This window comes from Sus scrofa, chromosome 14 (genome assembly GCF_000003025.6).
Source record: "Sus scrofa isolate TJ Tabasco breed Duroc chromosome 14, Sscrofa11.1, whole genome shotgun sequence".
Taxonomy (NCBI): Eukaryota; Metazoa; Chordata; class Mammalia; order Artiodactyla; family Suidae; genus Sus; species Sus scrofa.
Window position 1 is genome coordinate 92,147,567 of NC_010456.5, and position 24,553 is coordinate 92,172,119.

The window sequence follows — 24,553 nt, forward strand, 5'->3', positions numbered from 1 at the left end:
ATGACTCTAACCAAGAGACCAACAACTTTCTAGAGAATTGCATTAAAGCACAACCTCTTTCTTTCTAGTGGGTCCTGCTACTCAAGCCTGGCCATTGAGTAGGAGGGGCTTAAAAGAAGGCTGGCTTTCTCCCAAGCACTGGCCTCCAAGCTGGACACAGTGGGATTTTTTGGGAGGGATGGGAAGCCTGGTTAGTTCAGAGAATGTACAGAGTAGTGGGATGAGACGGGGGTTCATAAAACACAGTTATTAAGAGCTAACTGAAGAGGTCTGCATTTCTGATGGGAATTGGACTAAACACAGACTTGAGGCAGAGTAGAAATTATTCTGATAAACTCTTCCAGGAGGGCAGATCCTCATTCTACCACTCTACACCCAAAGACTTCGTTGAGCTAATGAGAGCAAATGAAGCTCAAGCTCTCCTTGAGTATCATGTGCTCTCATGCAGGTTTCTGGGGCAATCCTCCATTTAAAGGAACCAGGAGTCTTTTCCAAGTCAATAATTCACTTAAGAATTTACTGCAGAATTCTGCAGCTTTCATTCCACATTTAGGATGCAATTATTTCATTTTTTCTTTTCCTGGTAGGTTTATTTTTCTCTTTTTTCTTTTTTTATTGGTCATAAAATATTCATTAAGGTATACTTTAGTGAATATAATGAATATAAAATTTAGGATCACAATATGAAACAATTGCAATCCACTCAAAGAGTAAAAAAATCTGTAGAAGTAAAATGTGTATTTTTAGGACTTTTTGATAGGTATAAGCAAATGTCTAATTAGACTGAATTGTCTCAATTTAGACATGGCTGAAAATGTCTATTTCCCTAGTCTCTTTTACATTATTTTCCATTCACCAGCTAAGAAAATTTTCTCTTAGTTTCAATTAGCACTTTTTAAAAATTAATAGCATTTTTCCTTAATTCTATTGTGTGTGTGAGTTGCTATCCTTTACCAAATTTCCAGTGAAATTTCTTTTTCCTATTGAGTTGTATGGTCTCTTTAAAGATGATAGTGATTACCATGTTCCTAGCTTGTCGTGTATTAACTTCATTTAATGGTGGTGTTGACACAGAAGTACTGGATTTTAATGTAGTCAAATCCAGCAATCTTATTCTTCACTGTTTCTGCGTTTCTTACCATGGTTAGGAAAACCCTTCCTATGCTGAGATTATAAAACTATTAAACCATACATTCTTCTAGGCCTTTTGTGGATCTGGGTTTTACATTTTACATTTAATCAATCTGGAGGCTATTTTGGCACAGAAGTTAGATAAGTATATACTTTCATTTTTTTTGCCAAATGTTTAGCCTTTTGTCATATAATCAGTTACCAGATTATCTTCGTTCCATAATGTTTTAAAATGCATGTGAAATAAGGGAATAATTCTTTGGTAATTTTTCAAATTGACACTGCTAACACCCTCCCTCAGCTCTGTGCCTTTCTGTTGAGTGGGTGTCTTAAAATGCAGGCCGTGGTTAAGGGTTGGGCCTCATTCAGGATCTGGGTAAAGACTGCTATGTGTCTGTCAAGAGGGTGGTGGGTGGGTCTCTTCTGGGTCTCATCAACTCCAGTCCTAACTGCTCTCTCCTCCACTTTTTATTCAATGCACCCACTTTCCTGAGACACCTTAAAAGAATTCACGCAGATTTGTTAAGGTGACAACATTCCCCCTTTACAGTCGCCTTCTCCACCAAAGCTTTGTCATCGCTTTCACAGTGGGATCATCCTAACAACCACAGCTGAGCCTGACCTCAAAAGAACTGATAAGACTTCTAGGCACATGGTGTTGTTTTTCAACGGAGGAAATGACTCCCAGACCTGGGGGTGACATACGCAGCCTTGCAGCTTTGCGGATACAGCCCTGGGAGAGAAGGGAGCAGAGACACTCATACAGCACCATCCAGTCAGCTGCAAGGACTGGCCTTTGCTGGGTGCCACCTGGGCACTGAAAATTGTCTGTGGCTGCTCTAGAAGGAAAGGATGTGATGACTGTGCTTCACCTCCTAATGCCCTACCCCTTTCTCTCTGTGATTCTGGAGCAAATAATGAAGGAGGCACCACAGGAAGCTCTGCATTTGTGCTGAGGCGCCTTCAGGAGCCAGGCCTACAGGGCAGTTCCCCCTACACACTCAGGGACTTTTCTGTACTGCTGTCCTGGGTTTTGAGGAAAGGTGTGTGTTTGTCTTCTAAACTAGACTGTCAGCTCCCTTCCTAGGAGAAGAGAGTATATCTTTTTTACATTTATGTGTCCAAAGCCCAGCAGAGTACCTGACGCTTAAAATGGGCTCAGAACATACAGGTTCAATGAACTTAAATAATGATGTTATTAGTGATAGTGAAACTAACACTTAGCAATCAACTTACACTTTGTACACAGTGAGAAATTAAATGTTTTGTTTTTGTTGTTAAATGTTTAACAGGTGACTTTTGGGTAGAGGACAAACACATAGTAAGAGGAAACATACCTTATGAAACCTCTCCTTTAATAGGATAAACTAGCCTCTGCGTAGGAGCTCTGGAGCAGGGAACCTGGAGAGAATTACACTGAGGAGAGCTCCAGGATGAAGGAAGACGAAAGCGATTCAAACGGGGAGGAAGCCCAAGCAGTCTCAGCCATAGAAAATTTTAATACCATTCTTCCCTCTCCCAAATTCCCTTTCAGAGGCCAGGATCCTATAAAAATACATTTGAAGGTGGCTTAAGGCATTTAGGGAGCCTTGCCCCCTCTTAGGATCACACAACAGGATTTGAATGCCTGTACTTCACAAAGAAGCCTCATGAAAAAGAGCTCATCTAACTTGCTGAGTGATTTTCAAAACTTACAATTTATCCATGTAAGAAAAAAATCTAATTTCTTATCCTAGAAAATAGTGTTTTCTCTCCAAAACTCAGAGGGGGTACATGCAGAAAGATTTTTTTTTTCTGGGTTCTTACATACCTGCCTTTGCTCTGCAAGTATCAAGAGGGTGACCTGACTTGGATTCTGGCCCTTTCAAGAAGCCTCTGTAGCTGCCACCTAACCACATCCTGGGCTCCCCACCAGGTAAGAAGCCTATCCAGAATTCTGCAGCTAGTCAGTGGTGGAGCTGACATGCAAATTCAAGACAATTCCAAACCGGATCTCTTACCCATTATTTCGGATGCAAATTCTTTAACGGGATAAGAAGAGCATAGCCCTCCACCAGACTCCTCCCCAACCTCACTAAATTCTCCTCTGGTGTTCCAAAACGCCACAGACTTCGCTTGAAATATCTGCTCCTCGCCTCAGAGCTCTAACTACAGAATACTTAGTCTTTGCTCCCCCAATGGCTCAAAACAAAACCTCCAAGCACCCAAGGTTTTATCAACTCATTTCTTCCCAATGAGCTTCCTCCCACCATACCTAATGCAAGAACCCAGATTCTCAGTTTCTTGGTTCAGCGGACGACTTCACAAGCTGCCTACACACGCCTGGCTAATTTGAGCAGCCTTTCGGCGCTCTTGGTGCCCGCTCTACATACACCCGCGAACGAATCAGCGCCACCGGCTGAGGACCATATGGAGGTGGCCTGAGCGCCCAGCGATCACCTGGACCCGCAGAGTCCCGAGAGGCCGGACGCATCGCCGAACTACGTTTCCCACAGTGCTCGGGAAAGCCGGGGCCGCCGAGGCCCCAGCCTCCAGCTCGCGCGGAACCTCCTGGGAGCTGTAGTCCGGTCTGCTCGCGCCGGCGCTGCTGTGGGATCGGTGCCGGCCTTTGTCTGTCTGCGGGCGCGCGCCGCTGCGGTGAGTGAGGCCGCCGGCCGGGTCAGTGCGCCCGGGTGAGGCGGGGCCCCGCCGACAGGCTACGGCTCCCGAGCTCCCCCGAGACCCTGAGCGGGCCTGACCAGCCTGGACCCCCAGGGCGGCCAACTAAGAGGGGAGAGGTCTGCGGCCCGCAAGAAAAGGTCCATCTGGACCAGAGAGCGGGGTGCTGAGGCCCAGCACGCAGGGCGGCCCTGGGGGCCCGGGAACGCGGGGTTGGGGGAGCCTGAGGCGGGAGGGTAGAGCCTGTTCGGACTAGCGGGGGCCCCTCCGCCGCACCGCAGGGCGGGGTGTGGGGAAGGCCTGGCACCTGGAGCTGTGGGCGGGGAGGCCACAGTCAGGTGTGCCCCAGGGCCTTAAGAAGTTGGACAGGGGAAAGCGGTGTCTCTCTGGGGTGGGTGAATGGGAGAAAGGACAAACCCCGCTGGGTGGAGAATGGGAAAGGACAAACTGGATTCAGGTGTGTGGAGGAAAAACTCACCCCTACCCAGAATTTCCTAATCCTGAAACTATCCTCAAGATAGCAAAAGTTCCCCCTCTTCTAGTCATCTCCTCAGGACTTCTCAACTTTAGGCCTTAAGTCTGTAGGACATGTCAGAGGCCCTTCACAATTGGTTTTTTATTTGCCCAGGAGCTACTTCATATTTGTTATCAAAGTATTTATTAAGTGAGGAGATAGAGTGAGGGCTGTTTGGTTACTTGCCCAATGTCATTTGAGAGGACTGAGAGTGTAATCCAAATCTCTCATGGCCTAACTCTAAACCACAGGATATAATGGCCTTTCTGATAGGAAAAGAAATGTTTTCTAGTATAAAGTGGCTTTCTCCAAAATCTTTAGGAAATTGACTCCCCAGACTTGTGTAATCTAGGGAGAAAATTATGACAGATTCCCTTTATTAATCAAAGAGGTTCCATAGACACATCTGAGTTCTTCCTGAATATCTCACAGCACGTGGAGAGGCACAGCTGTAAATTCTACCCACGGTTCCAAGCTCTATTTGCTGGACTCACCAGGGACAGAGTCCAACCTTAGGCAGCAGGTACATATACGTTACGTTGACTTGGCTGATGTGCAGCTGTTGAGCAGTAACACCTTGAACTTCCTAGTGAAAGGTCCTGTAGTGTCCTGACACTTTGATAGGGCATTGCATTGTGGTTTATACTCCAAACTGAACCTGAATCTGCCAACTAAGAGTTTAAATGCCTCTCCAGTCACCATGATATGTAGCAGAAAATGCAGGTGTCAAGAAGACCAGATGCTTGGATTAACACAGAATTGTTGCATCACACTGCTATTTCATTAAATCAGGAGGTCAGCATTTTCTTGTTAAATATTGGAGGAAAACAAAGATTATACACTGAACCACTGCATAAATAAAGTATAAGAATTCAGTAATTAGGGTCCTGAAATAAGAATATTCCCTCCAAAAAAAAATAATAAATAAAAAAATAACGTGGAACAAGAGGATTTCTAGGATCTGGAAGAATAGGAAAGTCTGGTCAAACTCTGTTCCATTTTATTCCATTTTGTAAGAATTCTGACTAGCTCATTAGTGATGAGGAAGTAGAGAATTGTCTGGACTTAGGCTTTGGATCCCGAGAGTCTTGAATTCGAACCTTACTCCACCTTGACTCCTTACTGGCTCTGGGACTTGTGGTAAGTTATTTCCCTTGTCAGAATGCCCTGGGCTTGGTTTTGGAGTCTGAAGTAGGTCTTCTTTTTCCAAGAATTGACAAGTATTTATACTTCCTCAGAACTGGTTTTCTCATATCTCAAAAAGCAGAAGTGTGGGTGTGAGTCTAGAGCCTCCTAAGAAGTGCTAAAAAGATATAGGAAGTCTCTTTTTCTGTCCCAATAACCTAGTGGGGACTGGAGAGGAGAGCTGGAGCCATTTCAATCATAGAGCCAACTGTAAAGGGTAAAATATTGTTTTTTATATATTCTAAATTTCTTTGGGGGCTAAGAGATAAAGTAGCAAACTGTTACATGGAGGAAGTTCCAATCACTTGCAAAAGATTCCAATCACCTGCAAAAGCTAAGGTACAAATAGGAGGGACATTATCTTAGCATTAGCAGGAAGAGGTACATGTTTGCTTTATGGCTTCTCTGCTTACTCTTGGACTCTTATATTTATAAGTGGTCATGGTACCTTTTGGCCCATCTTGTGGTTTCATGGTAGGTGTCTGACATTACATCAGGCAATCCACATTTCCTCTATTCACTCATACCCCAAAATGGAGCGCCTGTTGACTTCATTCTTCTCACTTAACAATCATCCTGTCCTTTAATGTTTGTTTTTGTTGTTCTGTTTTGTTTTTGTTTGTTTTTTCCTCTCTAGGTACTCAAGAGCAGCCCATGGAAGAATCATATGAGGAGGTGGTGATTAAGGTCGTACGGCAGGAGTGGACATGTTTGGATTTCCAACAGCTACACTGCTGGACTGTCATGGAAGATATGCCCAGAATGTAGCATTTTTCAGTGAGTTGGTTGATTGCTGGGATGCCCTCAGCCCACAATAATCAGTGTCCCTGTCCTCAGCACAGGCTGTCCTCAACAGGCTGAGGATACAGATAAGACATTCCTTTGGTGGAGCTCACCATTTCCGGGGGTTACAGGGAAAGCCTACAAGTTGGAGTTAGAAATAATAGTAGAAACAGATCAAGAGAACAGTCTTATTATGAAGTAGTCTTGAGGTAGTCTCTGAAAGAATAATAAGCAGTTTTTAATCAAGCACAATCACTGAGTAAGAAAGGATAAAGTAAGGAAGGGGAACAAGTTGAAATCTCCCTTGGATGACTCCAGGAGAACTATTACTAGTGATGAATGGACCCATATTTAAAGTGAAGTAGGAGGCTCATATGCAGGGCAGTTTTGGAAAATACTATCATATCTGAATAGGAAGTGTTGAGAATAACTTCCAAACCAAAATTGACTTCAATTCCACTGTAGCTTAGCAAAATGAAATAGCATGGATTTTAAAGGGAAGAACAATCCTTGGATCAGATTCTTTGATTGCCTTGACTCAATCTGTGGTATCAGACAAGTTATTTAATTTTCTTGAGCTCCAGGCTCTTCATCTGTAAAGTGCAACAGTAAGCTCTATATTGCAGGGTTTCAAGGGTTAGAATTAATAGGTGTAAAGTATCAAAGATTCTGCTACATATATTCTGACATAATGGAGATTACTCCACTGTTAGGAAAGCAGAATGGAGCAGAGGTAGATTCCTTTTGAAGCCAATAAAACTTAAGTTTCAGGATCTTTCCCTTACACTGGTCTTCTTCAAGGCCCTATACCTACTCTTATACTTTTTCTTAATGGAATCCCTCCAAAATTTTAAAGCTTTAGGCCCTACACAACCTGGATCCATACCTGTTTTGGAGTCAGGTAAAACTTGGGTATGGGACTAAACATGATATTTTATAGTTATCTCAATATTTCTGAGCCTCTTTTCTATAAAATGGAGATAATCATGTTTATCACACAAGACTATTTGGGAGGCTAAATTAAACTAAATTTAGAGGCAGTACACAGCTATGGAGCATGCCTGTGTCTGAATCCCAATTTTATACCTACCTGACTACATGATCTTTGACAGCCTCCCTATGCTTTCATTTCCTTATCTGTAGCAATCTCATAGATTGTTTTCAGGGTTAAATTATCTATGCAAAGTTTATAGTATTAATGTCTGATACATAATAAGCACTCAAAGCATTGTTTCTTTTTTCCCTATTCTTCTCACTCAGCATATTGGTGCATCTTACATGACTTCCCTCTCATTTTACCAGATGTGATGACAGAAGCCCACCACAAATATGATCACTCTGAGGCCACAGGATCCTCAAGCTGGGATTTCCAGAATTCTTTCAGAAGAGAGAAGCTGGAACAAAAATCCCCAGATTCTAAGACACTACAGGAAGATTCACCTGGAGTGAGGCAAAGGGTCTATGAGTGCCAGGAATGTGGAAAATCCTTCAGGCAAAAAGGTAGCCTAACATTACATGAGAGAATCCACACTGGCCAAAAGCCCTTTGAGTGTACCCATTGTGGAAAAAGCTTTAGGGCCAAAGGCAATCTTGTTACACATCAACGAATACATACAGGAGAGAAGCCCTATCAGTGCAAGGAATGTGGGAAAAGCTTTAGTCAACGAGGTAGTCTGGCCGTTCACGAAAGACTCCACACTGGACAAAAACCCTATGAGTGTGCTATCTGTCAGAGAAGCTTCAGGAATCAAAGTAACCTTGCTGTTCACAGAAGAGTTCATAGTGGTGAGAAGCCCTATAGATGTGATCAGTGTGGAAAAGCCTTCAGTCAGAAGGGAAGTTTAATTGTGCATATCAGAGTCCACACAGGCCTGAAACCCTATGCCTGCACACAATGCAGGAAGAGTTTCCACACCAGAGGGAATTGTATCCTGCATGGAAAAATCCACACAGGAGAGACACCCTATCTGTGTGGCCAGTGTGGGAAAAGCTTCACTCAGAGAGGGAGTCTGGCTGTGCACCAACGAAGCTGCTCACAAAGGCTCACGCTATAACCGTTCTCTTCAAAGGAAGTTCTCTTTATGAATTAAGAGTATAAAATTCCTTGAGATTAAAAAAACCTATCCAATTTTGTGGAAAGAATGGAGACTCTTTCAGAAGCCATCACTGGGTAGAGTAAACTGACTTTCTCCTTTCCCTCAAATGAGTATGAAAAATAAATGTCTTGTTTATTATCATTATCATGTATGGTTCCTAATTTCTCTCAGTTTATTTTGACCTAATGTCCCACTGTACCTCCATTAATCTGGTACACAATTGGAGATTTATATAGCAGGTACAGATTTAAAATTTGCAGTTGATACCATCAGCCTTAAAAAAAAAAAAAAAAAAAAAAAAAACAGGGAGTTCCCCTCATGACGCAGTGGTTAACTAATCTGACTAGGAATCATGAGGTTGCAGGTTCGATCCCTGGCCTTGCTCAGTGGGTTAAGGATCCGGCGTTGCCATGAGTTGTGGTGTAGGTCGCAGATGCAGCTTGGATCCCACACTGCTGTGGCTCTGGCCTAGGCCGGTAGCTACAGCTCCTATTTGACCCCTAGCCTGGGAACCTCCATATGCAGCGGGAGCGGCCCTAGAAAAAGGCAAAAAAAAAAAACAGCCTCAGACCAATCCCAAGATTCTTTTCTTCTCTACATATTCAAATTTATCTTATTTTGCATATAAGACCACTAGGCAGAATTCATGAGGCAAATCTAACCAATAATCCTCATATTGAACACTGTATTATCTGGATAATAGCCTCTAATAGCCTATTCTAACAAATCACCCATGTTCATAGCAGAAGCCCTAGCCTTTCCTTACAAAAATAGGTTCCTTTCCAAATCTGCTGGGTGTTTTACTTCAGTCTTCCACTCCTAACTGGGATGGCAATAACTTGCTTATAGCCATAGAGCAGACAACTATCTACAAGTCTGGGGGAGACACAATGACTTTCACTCCTTTTTAGCAACAGTAGCAATATCTCAGGGTCATCTAGTAAGGGCATTAAGTGTCCTCATTACTGAGCTCATATTTGTAGTCAGTAATGAAGTTCCTCTCCTCTAACAGTGTACTCTTCCTCCTACACACACATGCATGCACACACAGTAAGGAATTTGGAAGGATAATCTACTCTAATAATTTTTACCTCTAGTGGTTGAGATTGTGAGGAATACTGGAGATGAGAAGTTGATTTTAAGGTGGAACTTTCCTTTTTTAGCCTTGACCATCCCTATAAATTTTCATTCTGAGTTTCCATGTAATTAACATGATGAATGATGTAGAAAAAAATGGTTTTCTTGAAAAGATACCACTCCATTTTTTTCTATATCCTATAAGCTATAGGTTCCTATAAACCATAGGCTTTTGGCAGATCCTATAAGCTGCAGGGTTCTTAATCCCAAGAAACTTGACAGCAAATCTTAATCAAATAGAGAGGTAAATTTTATCAAAGATCTCTGGGCATAGAAACACTTTAGAAATAGTATGGGTCTCAATAACAATATAATATTGCTCCCAAAGATACCCTGATACTATCTGAAGGTGTACACAAGAATGTTCATACTATCCTCATTCACAATAGTAAACTAGAAATAACCCAAGTGTCCAATAACAGACAAGGTAATAAACTGTGGTATGTTCATATAATCAAATACAAGTCAGCAATAAAAAAATAATAATAAACACCTGATACATTCAATAATATGGATGAATCTCAAAGACTTGGGTTAAGTAAAAGAACCCAAATACCCAAATACACACACACACACACACAGTATATTAATTCCATTATTATGATTTCACAAGACAGGAAAAACTAATCTGTAGAAAAAGACGGAAGTTGGAGGGGGGAACTGAACTGAAAGACACATAAGACAGCCTTACAGAGTGAAAAAATTTTCTATTCCTTTCTTCAGGTGGTGGACGCATGGGCCTATACTTAAATTTGAGCACAATACTTAAAATCTATGCATGTTATTATACATAAGGTACACTTTATATGCAAAATATGTTATACATAAAGTTTAAATAACAAAGAGGTAGTTTTAAAATATTGCCCTCAGGTCCTTTGACACTCATCTCACGATGAGGTCTGTGTCACCTCCCCTTCAATATGGGAAGGCTTGTGACTGCTTCAAACAATAAAACATGGTAGAAGTGATGCTACACTGACTTCCAAGAATAGGTCTAAAAAGCCCTTTAAAAGTCTGAAAAGTTTCTGCATGACACTTTTGTTAGACAAGTGCCTCAGCTGACAGGTTCATCTGAACTCCTAAAAGACAGTCAGCATCAACCCCTAGGCATGTGAGTGAGCCACTCTAGATGCTCAGCCCAGCAGAACCTTCATATGACTACAGTCTCAGATGACATTTGATGAAAACTGTATGAGAAACCCCCAAGTCAGAACTTCATTCCCAGGAGTGCCCATCATGGCTCAGGTTAAAAACTCAACTAGTAACTATGAGGATGTGAGTTTGATCCCTGGCCCTGCATAGTAGGTAAGGATCCAGTGTTGCCACAAGCTGTGGTATAAGTCGCAGATGCAACTCTGATCTGGTGTTGCTGTAGCTATGGTGTAGTCTGGCAGCTGCAGCTCCAATTAGACCCCTAGCCTGAGAATTTCCATGTGTCGCAGGTGCAGCCATAAAAGAAAAGAAAAAAAAAATGGACAAAGGATCTAAATAGACATTTTTTCAAAAGTCATATAGATGGCTAACAAGAATATGAAAAGGTGCTCGACATCACAAATAATCAGGGAAATGCAAATCAAAACCACAATGAGATATCACTTCATGCCTATTAAAATGGCTATTACCAAAAAGGCAGGAAATAACAAGTGTTGACAAGGATGTGGAGAAATGGGTACCCTCATACATTGTTCACGGGAATGTAAACTGTTGCAGCCACTATGGAAAACAGTATGGAGATTGCTCAAAAATTACCATATGATCTAGCTATTCCACATCTGGGTATTTATCCAAAGAATAGGAAAAAACTAATTCAAAAAGACATGCACCCCATGCTCATCACAGCATGATTTACAATAGCCAAGATATGGAAACAACCTAAGTTCCATTAAAAGATGAATAGGTAAGAAAGAAAAAGGGTGGTTGCCAGAAGGAGAAAACTGGGGAGTAGCAAAACAGATGAAGGGGATTAAAAGGTACAAACTTCCAGCTATAAAATAAATAAACCGTGGGAATGTAATGTATAGCACAGAGAATATAGTTAATAATACTGTAATAATTTGTAAAGCCAAAGATTTATTATAGTGACCATTCAAAATGTGTATAAATATTGAATCACTATAATGTACTATAATATACACCTAAATCACTATAATGTACACCTAAAACTAATATAATATTGAAGGTCAATTAAACTTCAACTAAAAAACATCAATGTAACTGTGAAGTGGGACTTACAATAAAATCAATAAAAATCACACACCAGAGGGAGTTCCTGTTGTGGCTCAGTGGGTTACAAACCTGACTAGTATCCATGAGGATGTGGGTTCAATCCATGCCTCACCCAGTGGGTTAAGGATCCAGCATTGCCGTGAGCTGTGGTGTAGGTTGCAGATGCAGCTTGGATCCCATGTGGCTGTGGCAGTGGCAGCTGCGATTCAGCCCCTAGCCTGGGAACTTCCGTATGCCACAGGTAGGGCTTTCACACACCAGAAAGTCAGAAATATTTTGTTATTTTTTTTTGTAGGAAAATAATTTTTAGATAGGAGCTAATATTTATGGAATATTTACTTCTTGCTAGACTGAATTATGCCTTGTATCTCTCAGCAAACTTCTTGATAAACATGGACTACAATTATCAGGAAACTGGAGTCTAGGGAGTTCCCTTGTGGCACAGCAGATTAAGGATCCAGTATCACTGCAGCAGCTTGGGTCACTGCTGTGATGCAGGTTCAGTCACTGGCCCAGAAACTTCCACATGCTATGGGTAAGGCCAAAAAAAAAATTTTTTTTATCTTTTTGCCTTTTTTTTTAGGGCCGCTCCTGCGGCATAAGGAGGTTCCCAGGCTAGGGGTCAAATTGGAGCTATAGCTGCCGGCTTACGCCAGACCCAGAGCAACGCGGGATCTGAGCCGCATCTGCAACCCACACCACAGCTCATGGCAACGCTGGATCCTTAACCCACTGAGCAAGGCCAGGGATCGAACCCGCAACCTCATGGTTCCTAGTCAGATTTGTTAACCACTGTGCCACGACAGGAACTCCCAAAATTTTTTTTTAAATAAGAAAGAAGGAAACTGGGGTCTAGAGAGGCAAAAAAACTCATGCAAGGTCACAGTGGTTAGAGATATAAAAGAATCAAATGGAAAGAATCAAATAGAAACATTAGAACTGAAAAACAAAATAACTTAAAAACTCACTATATGGGCTTAATAACAGAATTAACAAGTCAAAGAATGAGTAAACTTGAAGATAAAACAATTACCTAATCCAAATGAGAGAGAAAATAGATTGAAAAAAAAAAAGATAACAAAAGAGCTAATGTTTGTATCACTGATGATGCAGAAGAGGAGAAGAAAAGGGAATAATGCTGAAAAGATATTTGAAAAACCAATGGCTGAAAAAAAATCTCCAAATTTGGTGAAAGGCACAAACCTCCAGATTTAAGAGACTGAATAACTCCAAAGATGACAAACAAATATATCCACACTAAGGTACATCATAATCAAACTTAAAAAATAAATAAATAAACCCAAAGAAATCCACATCAAGGCACATCATAATCTCATAATCAAACTTCAAAGAATCAAACACAAAGGGAAAAAATTTTGAAAGCAGATAGAGATAAATAAAAAGTTGCCCCTAGAGAATCAATGATTTGAAAATATCTTTCAAGAATGGAAAAGTAATCATTTCTTTCAGATGAAAGAAAACAAAGAGAATTTGTCATCAGCAGACCTTTAAAAAATGACTATAAGTGAGTCTTCAAACAGAAAAAAAAAATTTAAGTAAACTTGAAGTGTGAAGAAGAACAAAAGAAAGAGTAAAAACATGGATAGGTATAAAAGACTTCTCCTCTTACGTTTCCTAAATTATATTCAATAACTGAAGCAAAAAATGTAACACTTTCTGATGTGGTACTCAATATATATAGAGTAAATATTTAAAACAAGTATACTCTAAAAGGGAGATGGTAAAGGGACCTCAGTATGGCTTATTTTCTTAATAGGATCAGGGCACATATAATGATCCACATCTCTCTTTCCCTTTAAAAAGTCTGAATTTCTTTCTAATTTCTTCATTTAGATCTATCTGAATTGTTAACAGATGTTCTTCATTTAGATCCATCTGAATTGTTGATATACCATAATCTATTAAAACATCCTCTATTAATCAATCAACAGTTTGATTTCAAATGTTTACTATCACAAGCAATGCTTCAAAGAACATCTTTGCATTTAAGTGTGACTAGTTCTATAAAATGCATTCATAGAAGTAGCACTGCTAAATTAAAATTTACAAAGTTGAGCAACCATCTCTACACTCTAATGTTAGAATATTTCCATCACACTAAGAACCCTCATTTGCATTTGCAGTCACACCCACTGCTACCGTCTGTTTCAAGGAACTGTAAATCTAGCATTCGTTTCTACAGATTTGTATTTTCTAGACATTTCATATAAATGGAGCTATACAATATGTGATTTTTTTATTTAGTGTAATGTTTTTGAGGTTCACCCATGTTGTAGCATGTATCAGTATTTCATTCTTTTTATGACTGAAGGTATTCCATGGTATGACTATACCATGTATTGTTTGTCCATTCACTGGTTGATGAAGATTTGAATTGTTTCCACTTTTTTACTACTATGAAAAATGATACTATGAATATTCACATGCAAGTATTTATGTGGACATTTATATTTTAATTTCTCTTGGAATACCTCAGAGTGGAACTGCTGGGTAACGTGGTAAAATCAAGTTTAACATTTTAAGAATTTGAAAATTGCTGTCCAAAATGTATTTATCCCACCAGCAATGTATAAGCATTCCAGTTTCTCTTCATTCCCCCTTGAGACTTGTAATTGCCTGTCATTTTGATTACAGACATTCTTTAGGGTATGAAATAACATCTCGTGGTTTGAATTTGCATTTCCCTAATATCTCATAATTTGGAGGAGCTTTCAATGTGCTTATTAAATAATCCAGATATCTTCTATGGTAAAATATCCATTCACATACTTTGTATAGACAGATTTACTGAGATTTATTTCACATACCATACAATTCACACATTTCTATTGTGCAATTCAATGATAGTTTCATGCATTCACAGAGTTGTGACTTACCACACAACCAAAATCAATTTTTAAAACATTTTCGTCACCTCACAAAGAAAACCAGTATCCATAACGAGTTGCTCCTTACTGACTTCACTTGCATACTCTAACTCCTGGAAACCAACAATCTCCCTTTGTGTCTATAAATTTATCTTTTTTGGATATTTCATATAAATGGAATCACACAATATGTCATCTTTTGTGCCTGGTTTCTTTCACCTAGCACAATGTTTTCAAGGTAAATCCATGCTATAGGTTCCATTGGTTTGCTTTTGCTTTTATTTCTTTCTCCTTGGGAGACTGACCTAAGAAAACATGGCTTCAATTTACCTCAGAGAATGTTTTTCCTATATTCTCTTCTAGGAGATTTATGGTGTCAAGTTATACACTTAAGTCTTTAAGCCATTTTGAGTTTATTTTTGTGTACTGTGTAAGGGAGTGTTCTAACTTCATTGATTATATGCAGTTGTCCAACTTTCCCAATACCACTTGCTGAAGAGACTGTCTTTGCTCCATTGTGTATTCTAACCACCCTTGTCAAAGACTGATTGTCTGTAGGTATGTGGGTTTATTTCTGGGCTCTCCATTCTGTTCCACTGATTCATATGTCTGTTTTTGTGTCAATACAGTGCTGTTTAGATTACGTAGATTTGTAGTATGTTCTGAAGTGTGGGAGAGTTATGGCTCCAGCTTTGTTCTTTTTGCTCAGGACTGCTTTCACAATTCTGGGTATTTTATGGTCCCATGTAAATTTAGGATTATTCTTTTCGTCTTTTTTTTTTTTTTTTTTCTATTTTTAGGGCCGCACCCTTGGTATATGGAGGTTCCCAGGCTAGGGGTCTAATTGGAGCTATAGCCGACAGCCTACACCACAGCCACAGCAACTCAGGATCCAAGCCGTGTCTGCGACCTACACCACACCTCGCGGCAACACCAGATCCTCAACCCACTGAGAAAGGCCAGGGATCAAACCCACAACCTCATGGTTCCTAATCGGATTCGTTTCCACTGCACCACGATGGGAACTCCTAGGATTATTCTTTTCTGGTTTTGTGAAAAATGCCATGGGTAACTTGATAGAGATAGCATTAAATCTACAGTTTGCTTTGGGCGGTACAGCCATTTTTTCAATATTAATCTCTGAACTTGCTTTTTTAACTTAACAAGGTATCATGGAGATATTTCTATGTTGTAGAGTGCTACCTCAAACTTTCCACTTGCTACACAGTATTCTGTATTCTTCCATATAAACATTTAGGTTCTTCAAATATTTTACTAGTACAAATTATACTACAATGAACATCCTCACAAATGAGAAGTTTTCCAGGATAGAGAGTCAAAGAATATTTTAAGTGTATAACTTATTGAATGTCTCCTCTTTGATAGTTGAAAGGAATAAACTATTTCTACGTAATTTACCAAACTAACTGCATTTGATGGCTTTCTTTATCATGAATTTGCTTATGTCATTTGAGGACTGAATTCTGAGGAAAAACTTTCCCACATTCATTACATTCATAAGGTGTTTCTTCATTATGGACTTTCTGATGTTCAACAAGGCCAAGCTATGCTTAAGAACAAGCTCCCACATTTCTTACAGTGATAGGGCCTTTCTCCAGGATGAATCCTCTGATGTAAAATAAAGCCAAAGCTATGCCTGAAGAATTTCCCACAATTCTTAAAGTGATAGGGCTTTTTTCCAGTATGAATTCTCTGATGTAAAATAAGGAGTGATCAACAACATATCAAAAAGATCGTACACCATGACCAGGTGGGATTCATTCCAAGTTCACAAGGATGGTTCAACATACACAAATCAATCAATGTTACACACCACATTAACAAAAGAAAAGTCAAAAATCACATGATCATTTCAATAGATGCAGAAAAAGCATTTGACAGTGTCCAATATCCCTTCATTATAAAAACTCTTACCAAAGTGGGTATAGAGGGAACATTCCTTAACATAATAAAAATCATTTATGACAAACCCACAGCAAATATAATACTCAGTGGAGAAAAGCCGAAAGCCTTCCCACTACAATCTGGAACAAGACAAGGATGCCCACTCTCACCACTGTTATTCAACATAGTATTGGAAGTCCTAGCCACAACAATCAGACAAACAAAAGAAATAAAAGGTATCCAAATTGGAAGAGAAGAGGTAAGACTGTCACTGTATGCAGATGACATGATACTGTATATAGAAAGCCGCAAGGATTCAACCCAGAAACTGCTTGAACTGATCAACAAATTCAGCAAAGTAGCAGGATATAAGATTAACATTCAGGAGTCAGTCGCATTTCTGTATATGAATATTTCTAAATATTGGAAAAGGAATACAAAAATACAATACCTTTTAAAATTGCACCCCCCAAAATCAAACACTACCTGGGAATACACCTGACCAAGGAGGTAAAGGATTTATATGCTGAGAACTATAAAACTTTAGTCAAGGAAATTAAAGAAGATGTAAAGAAATGGAAAGATATTCCATGCTCCTGGGATGGAAAAATTAGCATTGTAAAAATGGCCATACTACCCAAAGCAATCTCTATAGATTCAATGCAATCCCCATCAAAGTACCCATGACATTTTTCACAGAACTGGAACAAACACTCCAAAAATGTATATGGAACCACAAAAGACCCAGAATTGCCAAAGCAGTTCTGAGGAACAAAAACCAAGCAGGAGGCATAACGCTCCCAGACTTCAGGCAATATTACAAAACCACAGTCATCAAGACAGTGTGGTACTGGTACCAAAACAGACATACAGACCAATGGAACAGACCAAAGAGAACCCAGAAATAAACCCGGACGCCTACGGTCAATTAATCTTTGACAAAGGAGGCAAGAATATAAAATGGGAAAAAGACACTCTTTTCAGCAAGCATTGCTGGGAAACCTGGACAGCTGCATGCAAATCAGTGAACCTAGAACACACTCTTACACCATGCACCAAAATAAACTCAAAATGGCTGAAAGACTTAAACAGAAGACAAGATACCATTAAACTCCTAGAAGAGAACACAGGCAAAACATTCTCTGCAATCAACCTTACAAATGTTTTCTCAGGTCAGTCTCCCAAAGCAACAGAAATAAAAGCAAAAATAAACCAATGGGACCTAATCAAACTGACAAGCTTTTGCACAGCAAAGGAAACCATTAAAAAAAACCAAAAAGACAACTTACAGAATGGGACAAAATAGTTTCAAATGATGCAACTGACAAGGGCTTAATCTCTAAATATACCAACAACTTACACAACTCAACAGCAAAAAAGCCAACAACCCAATGGAAAAACGGGCAAAGGACCTGAACAGACATTTCTCCAAGGAAGATATACAGATGGCCAACAAGCACATGAAACAATGCTAAACATCACTGATTATTAGAGAAATGCAAATCAAAACTACTATGAGGTACCACCTCACACTAGTCAGAATGGCCATCATTAATAAGTCCACAAATAACAAATGCTGGAGGGGGTGTGGAGAAAAGGGACCTTCCTGCACTGCTGGTGGGAATGTAAGCTGATACAACCACTATGGAGAACAGTATGCAGGTACCTTAGAAAACTATACATAGAACTGCCACATGACCCAGCAATTCCACTCTTGGGCATATATCCGGACAAAACTCTACTTTAAAAAGACACATGCACCTGCATGTTCACTGCAGCACTATTCACAATAGCCAAGACATGGAAACAACCCAAATGGCCACTGGTGGATGATCTGATCAGGAAGAGGTGATATATATACACAATGGAATACTACTCGGCCATAAAAAAGAACAAAATCAATGCCCTTTGCAGCAACATGGATGGAACTAGAGATTCTCATCCTGAGTGAAGTAAGTGAGAAAGACAAATACCATATGATATCACTTATATCTGGAATCTAATATATGGCACAAAGGAACCTTTCCACAGAAAAGAAAATCATGGACTTGGAGAACAGACTTGTGGTTGCCAAGGGGGAAGGGGAGGGAGTGGGAGGGACTGGGAGCCTGGGGTAAATAGATGCAGAATGTTGCCTTAGCGATGGATTAGCAATGGGATCCTGCTATGTAGCACTGGGAACTACATCTGGTCACTTATGATGGAACATGATAATGTGAAGAAAAAAAATGTATACATGTATGTGTAACTGGGTCACCATACTATGCAGTAGAAAAAATATACATATAAAGAAATTGAAAAAAAGTTTGGGGGTTAATTACAATGTAAATTGTAAATTAATAGTTCACCCAAAAAAAAGTTCCTGTAATTCCACCGGTTTTGTTATTTTGATGTTTTTTCTTCCAGTCAATTTTAAATAAAATATAAATCATATAGTAAAAAATAAAATAAGGATTGTATTCTTCATAAACATTTACCCACAGTCATTACATTGATAGCGTATATTTCCATTATGAGTTTTCTTTTTTTTTTTTTGTCTTTTGTCTTTTTTTGTTGTTGTTGCTGCTATTTCTTGGGCCGCTCCCACGGCATATGGAGGTTCCCAGGCTAGGGGTTGAATCGGAGCTGTAGCCACCGGCCTACGCCAGAGCCACAGCAACGCGGGATCCAAGCCGCGTCTGCAACCTACACCACAGCTCACGGCAACGCCGGATCGTTAACCCACTGAGCAAGGGCAGGGACCGAACCCGCAACCTCATGGTTCCTAGTCGGATTTGTTAACCACTGCGCCACGACGGGAACTCCTCCATTATGAGTTTTCTGATGCCCAGCAAAGGACAAGCTACACCTGAAAAATTTTCCACATTTACTGCACTGAGAAGGTTTCTTCTCTCCTGTATGCTTTCTTTGATGAATGGTTAAGACTTGAGCTATTCCTAAAGGCTTTTCCACATTCCTTACACATAAATATTCTCTGATGTTCCAACACAGTTGAATTATCCCCAAAAGCTTTCCCACATTCATTATATTTAAAAGACTTCTTTCCACTATATACTTTCACGTGATGAACATGGCCTGAATTCTGAGCAAAGGCTTTCCCACAGTCCTTGCATTTGGAGTTTCTGACTAGTATGAATTCTCTGGTGACTTAAATGGACAGAACTCTTTCTGAAACCTTTTCCACATTCATTGCATTCATGAGGTTTCCCTCTGGAATGAATTTTCTGATGATTAACAAATGTTGAGTGTTTCCTGAGAAATTTTGCACATTTAACACATCTATAAGATTTTTTGCCTATGTAAATTTTATGATGATTTAAAAGGGATGAGCTGCTCACAAAGGCTATCCCCATATTCTTTACATTTATGGGGTTTCTCACCAGTATGATTTCTCTGGTGACTAAAAAAGAAGGAATGATATTTGAAAACTTCCCCACATTCCTCACATTTATAGTGTGTCTTCTCTGCATAGCTTCTGCCTTTCCAATCCAAGCCATTTTCCATCATGACATTTTTTGTTTGCTCTCCCAAATTATATCTCTCAGAAGTATTTTGCTTTAGTGCTAACAACTTCATTTCAAATATGTACTCCCAGGAGTTCCCATCATGGTGCAGCGGAAATGAATCCGACTAGGAATCACAAGGTTGCGGGCTCGATCCCTGGCCTTGCCCCATCGGTTAAGGATCCGGCATTGCCGTGAGCTGTGGTATAAGTTTTAGACATGGCTCTGATCTGGCATTGCTGTGGCTGTGGCGTAGGCTGGCAGCTACAGCTCCAATTAGACCCCTAGCCTGGGAACCTCCATATGCCTCAGCTGCAGTCCTATAAGGACAAAAAAAAAAGACAAATATGTACTCCTAGACTGAAAGAAAAATTTTAAGATATTCAAATGTTCTCTTGTTGAAATACTGAAAATGAGAGCTGCACAGGGATAAAAAATAATGTTCTATTTTATACAATTAAAATTTATATAAAATTAATTCATCCCACATGTCATTTTTGATAAGAAAAGATGGAAAGACTAAAGATGAGAGAAGTAAGTAAGATCTAAAGAAATGGAAGGAAGTTATAAATATTGTATTTAAAGAATACAAGGAGCATCTAAGAAGTTGGCAAGTTTGGAAGGTAACAAAAGAAATACCAATAAAGAAAAGAGATAAGGATCTGAGGATAAATACAACTTTAGGGAGAAAACCAAGTATCACAACACAAGCTGGGATCACCAGCACAGGTTCCTAGAGGGTGGTACATTAGTGAACATTGTAATGCAACACTGTAACATCTCCAAGAACTTGAGGATAACATTCCTCTGTGAGAATTTAGAAAAGAATCAACATTTAATCGCTCAAAGAAAAAAATAAAAATATTTAAGGAACTAAAATAGTTCTCAGGTCAACAAGATTTTACTATAAGTTTTTTAACTTATCTAAAAAAAATATCAATCAAAAGGTGAACTATGTGATTGTTCTCCAGCTGTTTACAAAATACAGATACAAGGTCCAAAAGAAAACATGCAAAATGATTCTAACAAGGACAGTCTGAAAAACAAATGGAACCAATCTGCAATAAATCACCAATCACCAATCAATTCTTTTACTGAATGCTTTCTCATAAAAATTGTATCTATCTAAACACACAAAGATACATACACATTTATCTTTATATATATATGTATATAGTGTGTGTACATTTATATTTACATTTATATTTATTAGTCTAATGAGAAGTTCCATACATCAGATACTAGGACTTTTTTTTTTTTTTAAGGCCACACTGGTTCCCAGGTTAGGGGTTCAGTCGGGGCTACAGCTGCCGGCCTATGCCACACTCACAACAACGCAGGATCTGAGCCACGTCTGCAACTACACCACAGCTCATAGCAACACCAGATCCTTAACCCACTGAGCGAGGCCAGGGATCAAACCCACAACTTCATGGTTCCTAGTCAGATTCGTTTCCACTGTGCCACAACAGGAACTCCAGGACTTATTTTTTTAAGGAAGTGCAGGTTGGAGGTGAAGTCTGGTAATAAACAGCCCAGATCCTTCAAATGGCCTTTGATGAGATTATATATTTAATGCGCAATTATTAAGCTAGAGATGGTAGATGGAGGAAAGTCAGTCATATGAAGAGAAAGGCACTCTTATGGATATACATTCTATGACAAAAGTAGCTTCGCAGTGCAGTGACAAAAAGACTACATTGGCACACTGGGGGCAGGGAGGAATAAACATGAACCCTACCTCATACCATGGACAAAATCAATTATAAGATGATGGTGAATATAAATTTAAAAGATGAGCAATAAAAAGCTTCTAAAAGTTAACGCGAAATATCTCCATGAACTTGAGAAAATAAAAGATTCATTAAACAGTACAAAAACCACAATGACAAGAAAGGAAAAGATTAATAAAATAGAGCTCATTAAAATTAGAAGTGCCTTTCATCAAAAGCAAATCACAGAGAGAAGGGTAATACCATATATATAATCAACAAAGGATCCAATGTTGTCTTTGCAGCAGCCTAGGTCAATGCTGAGTTGTGAGGTTCAATCCCCAGCCCAGTGCAGTGGGTTAAGGATCTGGCCCTGCCACATCTGTGGAGCAGATCACAATCGAAGCTTGGATTTGATCCCTGGCCTGGGGAACTTCCATATGTCATGGCTGTGGGGAAAAAAAAAAAAAAAAAACCACACACACACACATATATGACAACAGCCCAAAATTAATTAGTTTTAGTGCCGGGGAAAGAAAAGAGTGTGGCTAATGATTGGGAGGAATCAAGATATGATTTAATACAGTACTATCAGTTTTTCTCTTTTTTTTTTTTTTCAGTTTTCAGTACTTTGTGTTTCACTATTTCCTGACCTGAGTACTAGTTACATATTCATTTCAAAAACTCCAATTCAAAATAGACATACATAAAATCCTGAGTTCCCATTGTGGCTCAGTGGTTAAAGAACCCAACTAATATCCATTAGGACACAGGTTCAATCCCTGGCCTCGCTCAGTGGGTTAAGCGTTGCCGTGAGCTATGGTGTAGGTTGCAGACATGGCTCAGATCCCACATTGCTGTGACTGTGGTGTAGGCTGGCAGCTACAGCTCCAATTAGCCCCCTAGCCTGGGAATCTCCATATGCTGCAAGTGTAGCCCTAAAAAGACGAAAGACCAAAAAAAAAAAAAAAATTAAAATTAAATAAAACAAAACATATATACATAAAATCAACTCTTCCGTATAGGTGTTATTTTTTTTCTTTTTTTTTTTTTTTTGGCTGCCACACAGCATATGGAGATCCTGGGCCAGGGGTCAGATCTGAGCTGCAGTTGCAGCAACGCTGGATCCTTTAAGCTACTGCGCCAGGCTGGGTATCGAACCTGTGTCCTGGTACTACAGAAACACCACAGATCCCACTGCGCCACAAGCAGGAATCCTTATGTCGAATTTTAAAAGGGTTTTAAGAAAGAAAAAGCAAAGCTAGCTTATGACTCTCTTAATACTTTGATGAGAGTAATCAAAATGCAAATTGCAAAATATGTAAAAAATAATAATTAAAAACTACATATAAGCATCTACTGAATACAACCAAAACACTGCACAAACAAAAGTTTATGGATTTAAATGTTGATATTATACAAACAGGAAAGAAAAATCTATAAATTAATTGATTAATGAATCAACTGTAAAAGATTAGAAAAAGTAAATAAACCTAAGGTGGGGGAAGGAATTAAAGAGTAAAAAAACAGAAAACAGTGACACCAATAAATACATCTGAGGGTTCTTTTAAAAATAAACTAGAGCTGGGAGTTCCCTGTGGCACGGTGAGTTAAGAATCTGGCATTGTCACTGCAGTGGCTTGGGTGCTGCTGTGGCAAGGGTTCGATTTCTGGCCTGGGAACTTCCACATGCTGAGGGTACAGCCAAATAAATAAAGAGAAAAAGAAAATAGAGCTAATGAAGGGGGGGGAATGGAAAAAAAAAAAGCAAATAAATAATGTAAGAAATCATAAGAAAGTCTCCCAGACTTCAAGAAATGTTACAAAGCCACAGTCATCAAAACAGTGTGGTACTGGTATCAAAACAGACAGACAGACCAATGGAACAGAATAGAGAATCCGGAAATAAACCCTGACACCTATGGTCAATTAATCTTTGACAAGGGAGGCAAGAACATAAAATGCAAAAAAGAAAGTCTATTCAGCAAGCATTGCTGGGAAACCTGGACAGCTGCATGCAAAGCAATGAAACTAGAACACACCCTCACACCATGCACAAAAATAAACTCCAAATGGCTGAAAGACTTAAATATACGACAGGACACCATCAAACTCCTAGAAGAAAACATAGGCAAAACACTCTCTGACATCAACATCATGAATATTTTCTCAGGTCAGTCTCCCAAAGCAATAGAAATTAGAGCAAAAATAAACCCATGGGACCTCATCAAACTGAAAAGCTTTTGCACAGCAAAGGAAACCAAAAAGAAAACAAAAAGACAACTTACAGAATGGGAGAAAATAGTTTCAAATGATGCAACTGACAAGGGCTTAATCTCTAGAATATATAAGCAACTTATACAACTCAACAGCAAAAAAACCAATCAATCAATGGAAAAATGGGCAAAAGACCTGAATAGACCTTTCTCCAAAAAAGATATACAGATGGCCAACAAACACATGAAAAAATGCTCAACATCGCTGATTATAAGAGAAATGCAAATCAAAACTACCATGAGATACCACCTCACACCAGTCAGAATGGCCATCATTAATAAATCCACAAATAACAAGTGCTGGAGGGGCTGTGGAGAAAAGGGAACCCTCCTGCACTGCTGGTGGGAATGTCAACTGGTACAGCCACTATGGAGAACCGTTTGGAGATACCTTAGAAATCTATACATAGAACTTCCATATGACCCTGCAATCCCACTCTTGGGCATCTATCCGGACAAAGCTCTACTTAAAAGAGACACATGCACCCACATGTTCATTGCAGCACTCTTCACAATAGCCAGGACATGGAAACAACCCA

At 39.5% G+C, this 24,553-nt stretch overlaps 1 protein-coding gene and 1 pseudogene across 2 annotated transcripts; one reads left to right on the forward strand and one right to left on the reverse strand.

The window, feature by feature from the left end:
- LOC102167823 overlaps nucleotides 1-24,553 on the reverse strand; it is a 196,995-nt pseudogene that overhangs the window by 154,735 nt on the left and 17,707 nt on the right.
- ZNF32 (zinc finger protein 32) lies at nucleotides 3,665-8,511 on the forward strand. Of its 2 annotated transcripts, none has more exons than XM_021073020.1 (3): nucleotides 3,665-3,768; nucleotides 6,126-6,265; nucleotides 7,532-8,511. In XM_021073020.1, the coding sequence occupies exons 2-3, from the start codon at nucleotides 6,196-6,198 to the stop codon at nucleotides 8,323-8,325; spliced, it is 864 nt and encodes a 287-aa protein (XP_020928679.1). In that variant the 5' UTR covers nucleotides 3,665-3,768; nucleotides 6,126-6,195; the 3' UTR covers nucleotides 8,326-8,511. The 2 variants fall into 2 exon arrangements, with proteins under 2 accessions (XP_020928679.1, XP_020928680.1); XM_021073021.1 differs by having other exon boundaries at nucleotides 7,574-8,511.